A 12,769-nucleotide genomic window follows, 5' to 3' on the forward strand; every position below is an offset into this window, starting at 1 on the left:
TTTTTTAAAGCATCCGTGCGCCCGAAACGAACAAATGTGGACATGACAAAACACACACATTCATTTTTTCTGAGGTATGCCAAAATGTTCAGAAACCTTCAAAACGTCGAAAAAATGCCAAAATTTATAATTTCGATATTTGGACGATTACAATAAATACCCTACGGGAAGTTAAAAATAGTTTATACATTTATAGTTTATACAATAGTTTATACATTTTTTATTAAAGCCAGACATGGTTTTTCACAACCATAAACTAATATAAATATTCTAATAATAATATTATAATATAATTAAATAAATAATAATTTGTTAGCACTTTTTTTAACTTTCCGTATGAGTAAATTATAGTAATCGTCGAAAAATCCAAAATGAACATTTTTACACAAAGTATGTGAAGAAAATTGATATATGTATGTGTGCATATGTGTGGACTCAATTTTTCATTCACAATTACGGGGTTTTAATGATTTCTCAATTTAGAAAAAATTTGTTTTTTTTTAATATTGAAAATGACTCCCGATTTTAATTTTCTAATTCTAGCTGAATTCTGAAACTTTGCAATTCAGTTTATATATTTTTATATATATAGGTCCTACATTTTAACTATATGCTTGATTAAGTTTGTTTATTACTTTTTATGTAAGCATGAAAGTCGTCGTCCAATTAAAAAATTCTATATTTTGCCCATATATTACAAATAATATAAGAGGTCAAATAAAAAAAACGAATAATAAAAGTTACAGTATTTATAATAATCAATTTGCAAGCATTTAAATTTACTCAAATATATCATTACGGTACGGGAAGTTCCAGCAATTTGCCTCAGGTGCCATACACCACTAGTTTTTTTAATTTTTATTACGGTTTTGTTATATTTTCTTGAAAATAAATGCAAGAATTTAAAGATTTAAAAATATTAAGCACGTATATTTTTGGTATTCATTTGTTTATGCTTGAACATCATTCGTTTTTTTAAGATTGAAATTATTTATTTTTGACCAGTTTATTTATTAGAACGCCTTTGAAATTATTTATTTCAGTAAAAAACATCATTTAATTTTTTATATTTACCATTTCAAAGTTCATGTTAACAATTTTTTTAAAAAACAATATTGATTAACACTATTTACATTTTTTATGAATATTTTTATAATTATTTACTTCATATTATTAAGTATACACTCTTGATTTTATAGAAATTAACAACACCAGTATAAATACTTATTTTTAAACTTATAATAAATATTCTCTTCATGACGTATAAAATATGCTAGAATAATATTTATTAAAATAATATTTGGTTTGCATTTCATGTTTTCCATTGACGCATACGAGTAAAAACAAAGATTTTCTTTGTTTTTCTTTTAAGTGATTCATTCATACAGAAATATTTGTAAAAATAGAATGTCAAACTCGTTTAATTTTCCAAATCGTTGCATTTGTAATATTTATGTAGACAAATATTTTGTAGATCAAAGGATTCGATTTGTACTTTTATTCGATAAAGTAATATTATTAGAGTAATCTTCATATTATTTAAAAAAGTCCATAATATTCATTGTGTATTCAAATTTCATTGTTTATTGATTTCTTCAGAATGATCCAATTTTTTCTAACTCTTTTCTAAGCTGATATTAAACAATAAAGTAGTTATTATCAATTATGTAAGTTTTATTAACTATCATAAACGCAATAAATATTTCATCTCGACAAAATAATTTCACTTTCAAAATTTTGCTTCTAAGTTAATATATGCTATGGAATTCTAAATGAAATAAAATTGCATGAAGAATTCAGTTTTAATCACGTAATTTCTTTTAGTATCAGAATTCGGTAACAGAAATAACATAAATCTTACTTTTGATTATAAATGAAACACTAAATTATGTATTGAATTAAATATTTATATACGTGTTTTTGGATTAAATCTTTTTTTTTCATATAAATACTGGCTTTCTGTGGTTGAAATAATTTTCTTCAATCAAGATTAAAAAAGATTAAGGAAAAAATAAAGTATTCATAAATTTGTTTTACCTAAATAATAACTTACATGTTCATTAATAAATAATCTATTTTATTTAATTTTCTCCAATACAATATACGTTACAATCATTACAATCATTACACTACAATCATTAATTAAAATTATAATTAATTTCCAATGAAGTAGAATGCAATGATTGTTAGCTCGAAATTTAAAAAAATAATCTAGTGTTAATTCCAAATATTCTGTGTATTTCATTTTATTATAGAACTGAATATGCAAATAATAAAGCAACCTTCATTTTCCGATAACAAATAGTTGATATGCACTTCAAAGTGTAGATATTAAAAATAAAATTGCCTTTGAACTTCCTACATTGTGGTTCATATAAAATATTTTTTTATTATTCGTATATGGAAAATTGATGCAAATAGTTCCTTTTTCTTTCCAAATTTAATACTGAAATAATTCATGTAGTAATAATTACACCTCACTCTCTATATACACCACAGAACCATTCATATAAAATAACTTATTATAAACTTAGTATTTAAAATATTTTTACATCAGAATCATTAAATTTATATCTCTTTTTTTTGGTGATTCTAACCGAATTTTCTTTTTGTTTCAGATTTCAAGAAGACACAATTGACAAATTTTAATATATTATATTAAATTATCAAAATGGCAAGAATCGGGACGCAATTTCAAGCAATTTTACTTCAATACTCAGCATATTATTTTGAGCCAAATGGTCACATCTGCCAGCATACAGGTAAGAAATAAAAATAAAATTCTAACACATTCTTAAAAATATCTATTTCAGCATAAATTTTTTATAGATATATTGCTATGATTTTCAAACAATGCTACATGTTTTACAATTTTGAAAATCATATCAATATATCCATGAAAAATTAATGCTGAAGTAGATATTGATATTTTTTCAACAAAATTTTAAAATGTGTAGAAATCCAAAAAAAAATTTATTGTTTTTCCCCATATTTTTAAAGCTTCACTCTTGACTCATTATTAAGGTGGGTTATTTTATTTCTCATATTTTCGAAGCTTAACTCTTAAAAAATATGTGTAACAGAAGATTTTTTAAAATTCAAATTATTTTTGAGATACATCTAATTTACCATAAAATTCTTCTTCTGTTTCCTTCTTTGCATTTTTCTCAAAACTATATTTTTCAATACGATGTCCACGATTTCTCGAGTTCGACTGAACCGATTTACTTGAAATTTTTAGATATTCATTACCAAATATCATTTTTTACTATTTTAAAAAAATCAAGAAACTCTAAAAAGTGTTAAGGTAATGGTCATTTTTGGTCAGCATTTTGTCAAATTTGTTTTTTTAATTTAATCCTAGTATATATACTATAGCTTACATCAACATAGATTAATTTACTTTAATTTTTTCGATTACTAGAAGGGTTGCATTTTTTTTATTTTGTGAACTCCACTTCAACTGCTAATTTTTAAAATTAATAACTTTTTCAGTGGCCAGTAACTCCTTGATATCAGATTTTAGGCTCTTAGCACCAATATTTGCTCATTGGTACCACTTTAAACTATTTTTGCAGAATTTACATCAAATCTCTTGTTTTTGACCCCTAATTTTCTATTCTCTTAAAATTATATGGTAATTTTTATATTATCACTCATCGTTTCTTTAATTAAAATTAAATCTTTTCTAGTAAATTGCAACTGCTTCAGTAACTTTCATTTGTTTCTAATATTTTTTTTTCAATATTCTTTACCTTTCTAGTAATTATCGCTTTTTTCTGGTAATATGCTGATTATTTTTAGTAATTTTTACTCATTTTTAGTAATTTTTGCTGATTTTCGGTAAATTTTAATCTTCTTTGGTATTTTGTGTTCCTTTTCGGCAATTAAATAAAATATAATTATCTTTTTTTAATTTGATTCAAAAATGATCTAAATTTTTTGCCTCTACACTAGGATACCTTTTTAAGGTTTTGTTTTGGTGACCAGTTGTACCTTTGATTTAAGGTCTTTTACTGCTTGTCAGCGGAGTCCTTATTTTCTAAAAATGGGGTAAAAATATACATTATGAGGTCGCTACCCTCTCGGACCAAATCAGCAAATAAAAACTAGCAAATTCAATAACTCGTTTAATTTATTCTATTTTCAGACGATAACCATAAAATACGTTTACTGCCGACGACATAATAATTTACACACACACACACACACACACACATATATATATATATATATATATATATGTATGTATAAATATGTATATATTTATATATTGACGTAATATCATACAACCCGTTTTGCTCTCGAGCAGACAGCAAAATGGACGTAAACAAGAAATGCAATAAAATTCCGACATAAAATGAATAATAAATAAAATTGCAGTAAAAGGGATAAATAAATTTATTCATTTATTTGTTTTGTTTATTTGTTGTTTACGCACATAATAAATTCTCACGAGATTTAGAGAGAATATTACGCAATTCGTATTATGGAAGGCGCCAATGAGAAAAAACAAATTTATTTTAAAAATTAATTTTACAATCGACTATAGTCTTAGTTTTCATTCAGTGGGAACTAAAAATAAAATTTAAAAACTAAACCAAATGAGATAAAAAAATATGGTGTATCAAATTAACTGTATCGATTGCACTTTAATTTATATAGGAGAAACGAGTCAGAATTTATTAAATTGGTTACAACAACATAAAAATAGTAAAAAAAAAATTACAGATTTAAAACTAAGCTTGCAGACCACATTTAACAATTCAGAACACAATATAGACAATTTGTGTTTTTTTATGTACTACATTTTGAAGAAAATTTATGCAAAATACAGATCTTACTTAAATATTTATAATGATAGAACAATTTATAAATGAATGACACAAAAATTCTTTGTCCAGATAATAGTATTTTAAATTTTCTTACATATTAATAAAAAATGTGTAAAAAATTCACAATTACTTCCACACATATTAGAATCTTTATAAAAATAATTTTAAAATTAATATTTTTTACACCTACATAAAATACAAAATTGCTCCACCGCTTTTCTTACGCGTCGAAGTAAATTATTTTCCCTATAAAATAACATGAAATAATTTCATTTTCAAACAATATTTTTATAGGATAGAAAATTAATTTACCGCAATTTAGTTATATAGCGATAAAATATATACATTTTATAAATAACTAGTTTTATGAAAAAAAAATCAATGAAAAATTCAATTGAAAAATAAATGGTTTTCACGTTTTTAATAAATATTTATTCTTGATTGAAACTCCTACATTTTAAATACTGAAACATCATAAGGTAATTTTAAAATAAAATTTCTGATGAAAATGTACTGAATATATTATAATAGCAAATATGTGTGATTTTTTAAATGTATTTTTGAACCATTTTTTTTATAAAAACATGTTTATACTCTAATGACATTTGTTAAAAAAAAAAAAACTTATAAAATATTTGAAAATTCTTCTGAAAGTCAGCCACTTTTAAAATTATTTTTATTAATTAAATTTTTGTTTAAATTTAATAAGATTATTAATATATATTAATTAGAATTAATAAGATATATTAAAAAGAAAGTGTTCTTATTTTTCAAATTGTATTTTTTTAATTTATATAATTAAATTATAATTTAGTGACAACTTAACAAAATTAACCTTTACATGTCAACATATTTCAATATTATTTAAGTTAATGGAACTTTATTTAAAATATGAAAAAGTTACAAATTAAGTAAATTAAACAAAAAATAAAATTGTTAGAGTTTTATCGTTTCGTTCATAGTTTCTATGTGTTTTAATGAAAATTGTGGTACTGTTTCTCTAGAATTCAAATCGAAGTCAACTTGTTCATGAAATATGTCACAAACATTCATACGAATATGTTACGCAATTCAATTGCAATTTTAGACGACGACATCTCTCAAAACAGAAAACAATAGAATGAATAAAAGTAACTAAAGTGAAACAGTGATACGTTAAAGTTACATAGAATTGATTTAAAATTTAAAGGTCTAAAATATTTTAAGTCTAGGTCTATTCCAAAATATATAAATATCCACTCAAAATAAAAATAGAATTGTCACGTATTCTGATTATTATTGAAAATAAAATAAAAATAAAAATTTAAGACATTTGTTTGATTCAAAGTAATATATGATTTAAAACCTAAAGGCGTCAGAGATTTTTTCAAAATTAAAATTGTATGAGTTTTAAAATATTTTTTTTTAAGTTTGCGGATTTAGTAAAAATGGCTTTTGAATTCTCTCTAATATTTCTCAAACTTCTTGTTACAATCTATTTTATGTCATATGTACTAAATTTCAATTCTCTGTTTGACGATTCAATAAATGTTTTTTTTATAAAATATATAACGTAAAGAAAATACTGGATGTCATTATTTCGATTTAAATAGGTGATAATAATATATTGTTATTTTTAGAATTTTATTTGCATATTGTTTCTATAAAAATATGTGTGACATTTCAAACGTCACTCGATTGTCACTTATTTTAGAAGTTCAGAAAGAAAATCGTTGCAATCGTTTGAAATCAAAAGGTTTTTTTTAAAAATAACATATACACCCATACACCCACACATAAGTACATACATATATATTATTTTGTTTCAATTTTGATCTTGTGTCAGTTTTTATATTTTGTATAAGTTTTAACACCTTGTATCAAATTTTAGACTCTTTGCACCACCAATAATGGTACCACTTATTCTTATTTTAGGCATAGTTTTGCAGAATTTTTTTAATTCTATCATTTGATCTGAATTTTATATTTTCCTAAATTTATCTGTTAATTTCTATATTGTTACCCGTTTCTTAAATTTTTACTGGTTTTAAGTAAACTGTAAACGTTCTTAGTAACTTTCAGTTGTTTTTAGTATTTTTTTCTTATCTAATAATTTTTACACTTTTTAGTAATTATTACTTTTTTCTAGTAATATGCTGATTATTTTTAGGAATTTTAATTCGTTTTCATTAATTTTTGCTGATTTTCGTTATTTTGTACTCCTTCTCGGTAATTTTGGACATGTCTTGCTAAGTTTTGCTCTTTTTTAGTAACATTGACCATTTTTGCTAATTTTAACTATTTTTGCTAATTTTTGCTCTTTCCCGCTAATTTTCGTTTTTTCCAGAATTTTATTCCCACATCTACTAATTTGTGCTCTTTGCTACTAATCTATTATTTCTTACCAATTTTAATAATTTCTTACTAATCCCATTTATTTATTGCTAATTTTTTTCCAATTTGGCTTATTTTTATCTAATTTTAGTTATTTTTTGTTATTTGTACTCATTTTGTATAAATTTTAATATTTCACTATTTTTAGTTTATTTTCTACAAATTTCCACTATTTTTTATAAAAGTTTGCACTTTTACAAATTTGTACTGTTTAACATAATTTTGTATGCTTTAAGACCATTTTTTAAAATAAAAGAATTTGAATATTTCAGCATCATATTTCGAATTTTTGTACCTTTTTACACCAATATATAATCTACTCTTCTACTTAAAATTAATTAGTAAAGATTTCGAATAATCTACACTAAAATGGACTCTTTGGAATCAATTACTACCCTTTTCTAATCATTTACTTTCCAAAGGCTTAATTTTTAATCTTGCTAACAAGTTGAACATTTTTGCAATAATTTTTAATTTTTTTATACCGGTATGCACTTTTGTATACCTAAATAAATATTTAATTAGATCACGAACACGATCGCTTTGCTATTACTCCAATTTTAATTGTTTACGCACTCCATAGAGGCGCCACTAACTGTAGCACGTAAATCTACCACTAGGTTCAAATTCTAGATAAGATTTATATGAATATATATTACATACAAAATATGAACCTGGTTAATTTGACTAAATGAAATGAGAACTGAATATACGCGTTTAAAATATATTTTCAACTAAATCACATATACATGTGTTTTTACATACACACACATTATATATATATATATATATATATATATATATATATATATATGTGATATATATGTATATATATAAAATAAAAAATTATTAAAATTAAATTATTTATTAAACGTTTAGTTTAAAATACATGTATCATAGTAAAAAAAATAGATTTAACAAAAGCCGAATTTAGGCACAGTAGACCCTCTGAGTACAAAAAACACTAAAATGTGTATAGATAAAAATTTTAATTAAAACTTTATCATTGCCACAATAATATTTTGTAATTACAATTAAAATTGCTATATATTTTAAATGAATATATCAAATCTATTTAGGAAGTTATAAAATATAATTCATGTATAAAAAATATAAAACCTGCATTTTTGGATAGTGTAAAAAGTTCCGAAATGATCAAATAAATCAATATATTCTACAAAATTTTAAAAAATCACAAATATCAAACTGTTTGCCAAGCTAAAAATTATTCAACATTTTATAACTACGAAAATTGTAGAAAAACAAATGTTTCAAAATGAAGAAAATTTATAAAAGTTTAAAATAATCAAAATTATTTTTTGTATTTTTAAGTGATAAAACTTTTGAGCATTAATTATAATTTTTTTAGAAACAATCATTCTCAATAATTTTATAAATTTAAAATTCATTAAAAAAATATTAATATATGGTAAATAATTTTTGGAGCAAAACTTATGAGTTTGAAAATTGCTAAATTATTGAAGTTGCCCATATGTTAGGATAAAAAATTATCAAATTCTTGTTATTTTTGGAGATATTTCAAATTTCTAAATATTTTAAATAAAATTTGTCCAATCAGAATTTCAAGCATAAAAAATATTTGGACAAAATTATTGAAAGAAATTTGTGTTTCAAATAATAATCTATCAGGATTATTTATTTTGTCGATTGATGTAAAATTGTAAATTAAAAAAAAGACTAAAAATAAATTTAAACAAATTTAAAATCGTCAAACCTGTTCAGAAAATAATTACAAAAATATAATCCAATTATTTCGACACTTAATTCTATTCATAAAAAAGTGTTAAATAAAACTTGTGTTCGAAATATTAATTTACCATCACTAATTATTTATCGACGCCGATTTTAATCCTGATTGATTCTGATCAAATTGATCAAAATGATTATTTTCAAATTGCTTAAAACATCTGTAATTACCATTGGAAAAGTTTCAAACGCTTCGTTTGAAGTCGTAAAGTTTTGTTTGTCGATTTCGTCGAATTAGGGAATCCCTGAATCCTACTTTTCCCTAATTGATATTAAATGATCACAATTACTTAGAACTTCTTAGCGGGAGCTTTTTTTCCGCACCGGAAAGCTCCGGAGCTTAATTCGTCGAGTTGAAAGGGATAAAGGAATAAAAGGAAACAAAATAGAGAAAAAGACATATATATGGTAAAAGAACACCATATATGATGTTATTGGTAAACTGTCTAGTAATAGTACTAAATTTCAATTATCTTCTGCTCCAAAAGCTACCGTGTCATCTTCTTACCCTTAGTCCTAAGTTTATAATTTTTTTACCACCCCTGACCAACTCTTTATCAATTTTTATCTATTTCCATCTAATAATAATCCATCTACTATTTCTATTATAATCTATTATCCAATATGGGTTATTGCCAGACGTGGGATATAAAATTAATCAACTTGCACACACATGTCATCCGAGTTGGGATAAGATGGGATCAAGATGGGTTGAGATAGGGATATGGAGGAATAAGAGTGGGTTGTGGGTTGTGTAGTATGTAATAATCATCTTGTATGAAATATTTTATGATATGTGATACTGTATGGTGCTAATTATAGACACCAGGATGGTACTTGTGTTCTCTGATACAGGGATAATTAAATTTTTTTCAGTTTTGTTTTTGAAAATCTCCAAAGTTAACAAAAGATCGATAATTTTGTATTAATAATATATATAATAACTTACAATTAGATAGGATAACTACAATAATTTATAAATTTTAAAAAATGCTAATTGTTTTTGCCCTAAAAATATATATTTTAATATGATTAATAAATTTTTAATTTGTTAATCTAGTATCTAAAAAAATATATATAATTCTTATGTTTAAATTTGTTATCAGTAATTAATATAAAAAATAATTTTGATCATTTTAAAATTTCATAAATTTTGTTCATTTTTAATTTTATGATTTTCTTTAAAAATTTTATATATTTAAAATGTCAGTTTTTGGCTTGGCCTATGTTTTGATATTTGTGATTTTTTCAATTTTATAGATTATCTGGATTTAATTTAATATTTTGTTTAATTTTCAGAAATTTTTATTCGAACCGAAAATCGAATTCTCAAAAATTAACAAGAGTTCAATAAATTTTTATAATTTATAAATCGAAAATTTACGTTTATACAACTTGCCTTAAAGTGAAATGCTACTTGGACCCTTAGTAAAATCTAAAATCAATTTTTTTGCATATCTTCGTGTTTCTAAGACTCCCTGAACATTTTGGCATACTTTAGACAAAATGTGTGTGTGTACAATTGTGTATGTATGTATGTGCGGATACAATATCTCGTCGACGATTATGAGAGCACGAATCAACCGATGTGAATAATTCAAAGAACATTCGGTTCGTATTAATGAGAAAACGTGCTGATTAGTTTTTGGCAAAGGCAGCTCCAGCTGTTTCGGAGTCACGGGTCAAAAACTGCCAAAACTGGTAATTCAGATTTTGAGAGAACGGAGAGTCCGATTTGAATGATTCAAAAAACATTTGATTTGTATTGACGAAATGAATAAAGATGAAATTTTTGGAAAAGCAGGTCTAGCGGTTTTGTAGATCCAGAAACAAAAGTTAAGAGAGAAATGCCATTTGGCGGTCAAAAATGATCATTAGACATATGCACATCAAATTATAGGATATTTTATAGAGATTGAATAACAAATCTTGTTTACATTTTTCTGGGTTCCGTACTAATGGTTATCCGTTAGACTGCGTTACAGCGCGTACGCGCTTTTATATTTATTCTCAAAATTACAAACGCAGCGCAATTGCTTTAAAAAGAAGTTCAAAATTTCCAAGAATTTTGAAATGTAAAAAAAAAACAAATTTTTCTCGGGAGACAATTTTTTTTCAATTTTTTCAAAAAGAATTTTATTCAAAAAAGTAAAAAATTTCAAAAATAGAATTAATTCAAAGTTTTCAAAAAAGTTTAAACCCTTTACATTTTAAACATTTTTAACAAACTTTCTAAACATTTTAATTTTTAGTACGGAAAGCTCAGTAATTTGCCTAAGGCTCGATGCCTTGCACTAGTTTTCATTATTTTTAAAAAGCATACACTATTTTTATTGTCATTCTATTTGTATTAGAATCATGCATATTATTAATACATTTTTCATGTATTTTTGTTACAAATATATTCACAAACCGAATTTAAAATTCTCGTTCCTCTCATATGCATCAGAAATTTGCTTATCGAAACAAAAGAGTAATGTACCTACATTATTATTCGTTTCAGCAGCTTTTCATGAAGTAATGTTCTCTCTACATTGCATACAAACCTTTCTTTACTTACCGTTTGTGAATAATAAATTTAAATAAATTTACGAGCCCGAAACAAATCTCGTAGCTTTCTGCTGTTTTTTTAGGGGATTACATTAATGCCGATTTAATTTGCCGAGTAATATATATTAATTATTTCAACAGGAGAAAAGTCAGAGGTAGAGAGGTAAAGATTTTTGGAATAAAATTAGAATAAACATTCTGACGCCGTTTAAATTAGGTTGTGTAATAGACTTTACTAGAATCCAAATTACCATCTGTTCTACATTTGTTTCATATATCTTATTTTATTCAACAAAGGAATTTATTATTTATTATTCATTTATCTTGTGTCTGTATAAAAATGTATAAAGGCGTTGTGTCATCATGTATTCCAATAAGATTACAACGCGTAGGAATGGCCAGAATGGCCTTATCAGGGCCCATACGATACTACATATATATACAATATATATGATATATGATTTACTATTACATGATATAATGCGAATTCAATATTTGCGAACTGAATGCGAGGTGATTTATAGAGGATATAAAATAAAATATATAGTCGTAAAGGACAATGTATATATATATATATATATATATATATATATATATATATATATATTAGGGTGGTCCTTAAAATGGTCATTTTCGAATTTCCTTGCTCCCAGGGGCTCAAATGGTTCCAAATTGATAAAAAACAATTCTCTGGAAGTTTTAGCTCTTAATATTAACATTTAGATAGAGCGCATTTCAATCAAAGTTTGTATGGAAAGACCATAGAAAAAATTTTGAAAATTTAAAAAAAATGTTTTAGGTATAACTTAGCGACAAATGAATGAGTTTTATTCATTTATTTGTTCGTTAAATTACATCTAAAAAACATTTTTAAAGTTTTTGAAATTTTTTCCATGCTATTTCCATACAAAACTTTGATTGAATTGCGCTCTATCTAAACGTTAATATTAAGAGCTAAAACTTTCAGAGAATTGTTTTTTATCAATTTGGAACCATTTAAGCCCCTGGGAGCAAGGAAATTCGAAAATGACTATTTTAAGGACCACCCTAATATATATATATATATATATATATATTGCCTGGCTGGCCGGGGAAACAGTATTTTGTCATATTTTTAGTATAAAATATTTTGTATAGAAATAACCGTTTGCAAATGTGGTATATAAGAAAAAGCTCATATAAGGACAGAATAGCTAACAAAAAATATATGAATAGTTTACCCACTGCAAAGCATGCCATATATG

General features: G+C 24.3%; 1 protein-coding gene across 1 annotated transcript in view; it reads left to right on the forward strand.

The window, feature by feature from the left end:
- Positions 1–2,727: 2,727 nt before the first annotated feature.
- The window catches only part of LOC113386915 (corticotropin-releasing factor-binding protein-like), a gene marked incomplete at its 5' end in the record, with an annotated part of 34,697 nt that continues 24,655 nt past the window's right edge, over positions 2,728–12,769 (forward strand). The window contains 1 exon segment of the mRNA XM_026624674.1: positions 2,728–2,762. Coding sequence (XP_026480459.1) covers positions 2,728–2,762 — 35 coding nt within the window.

The sequence above is a fragment of the Ctenocephalides felis genome, unplaced genomic scaffold (assembly GCF_003426905.1).
Source record: "Ctenocephalides felis isolate EL2017-DRISC unplaced genomic scaffold, ASM342690v1 CF-g0.4_SCAFFOLD_03571, whole genome shotgun sequence".
NCBI classification, from domain to species: Eukaryota; Metazoa; Arthropoda; class Insecta; order Siphonaptera; family Pulicidae; genus Ctenocephalides; species Ctenocephalides felis.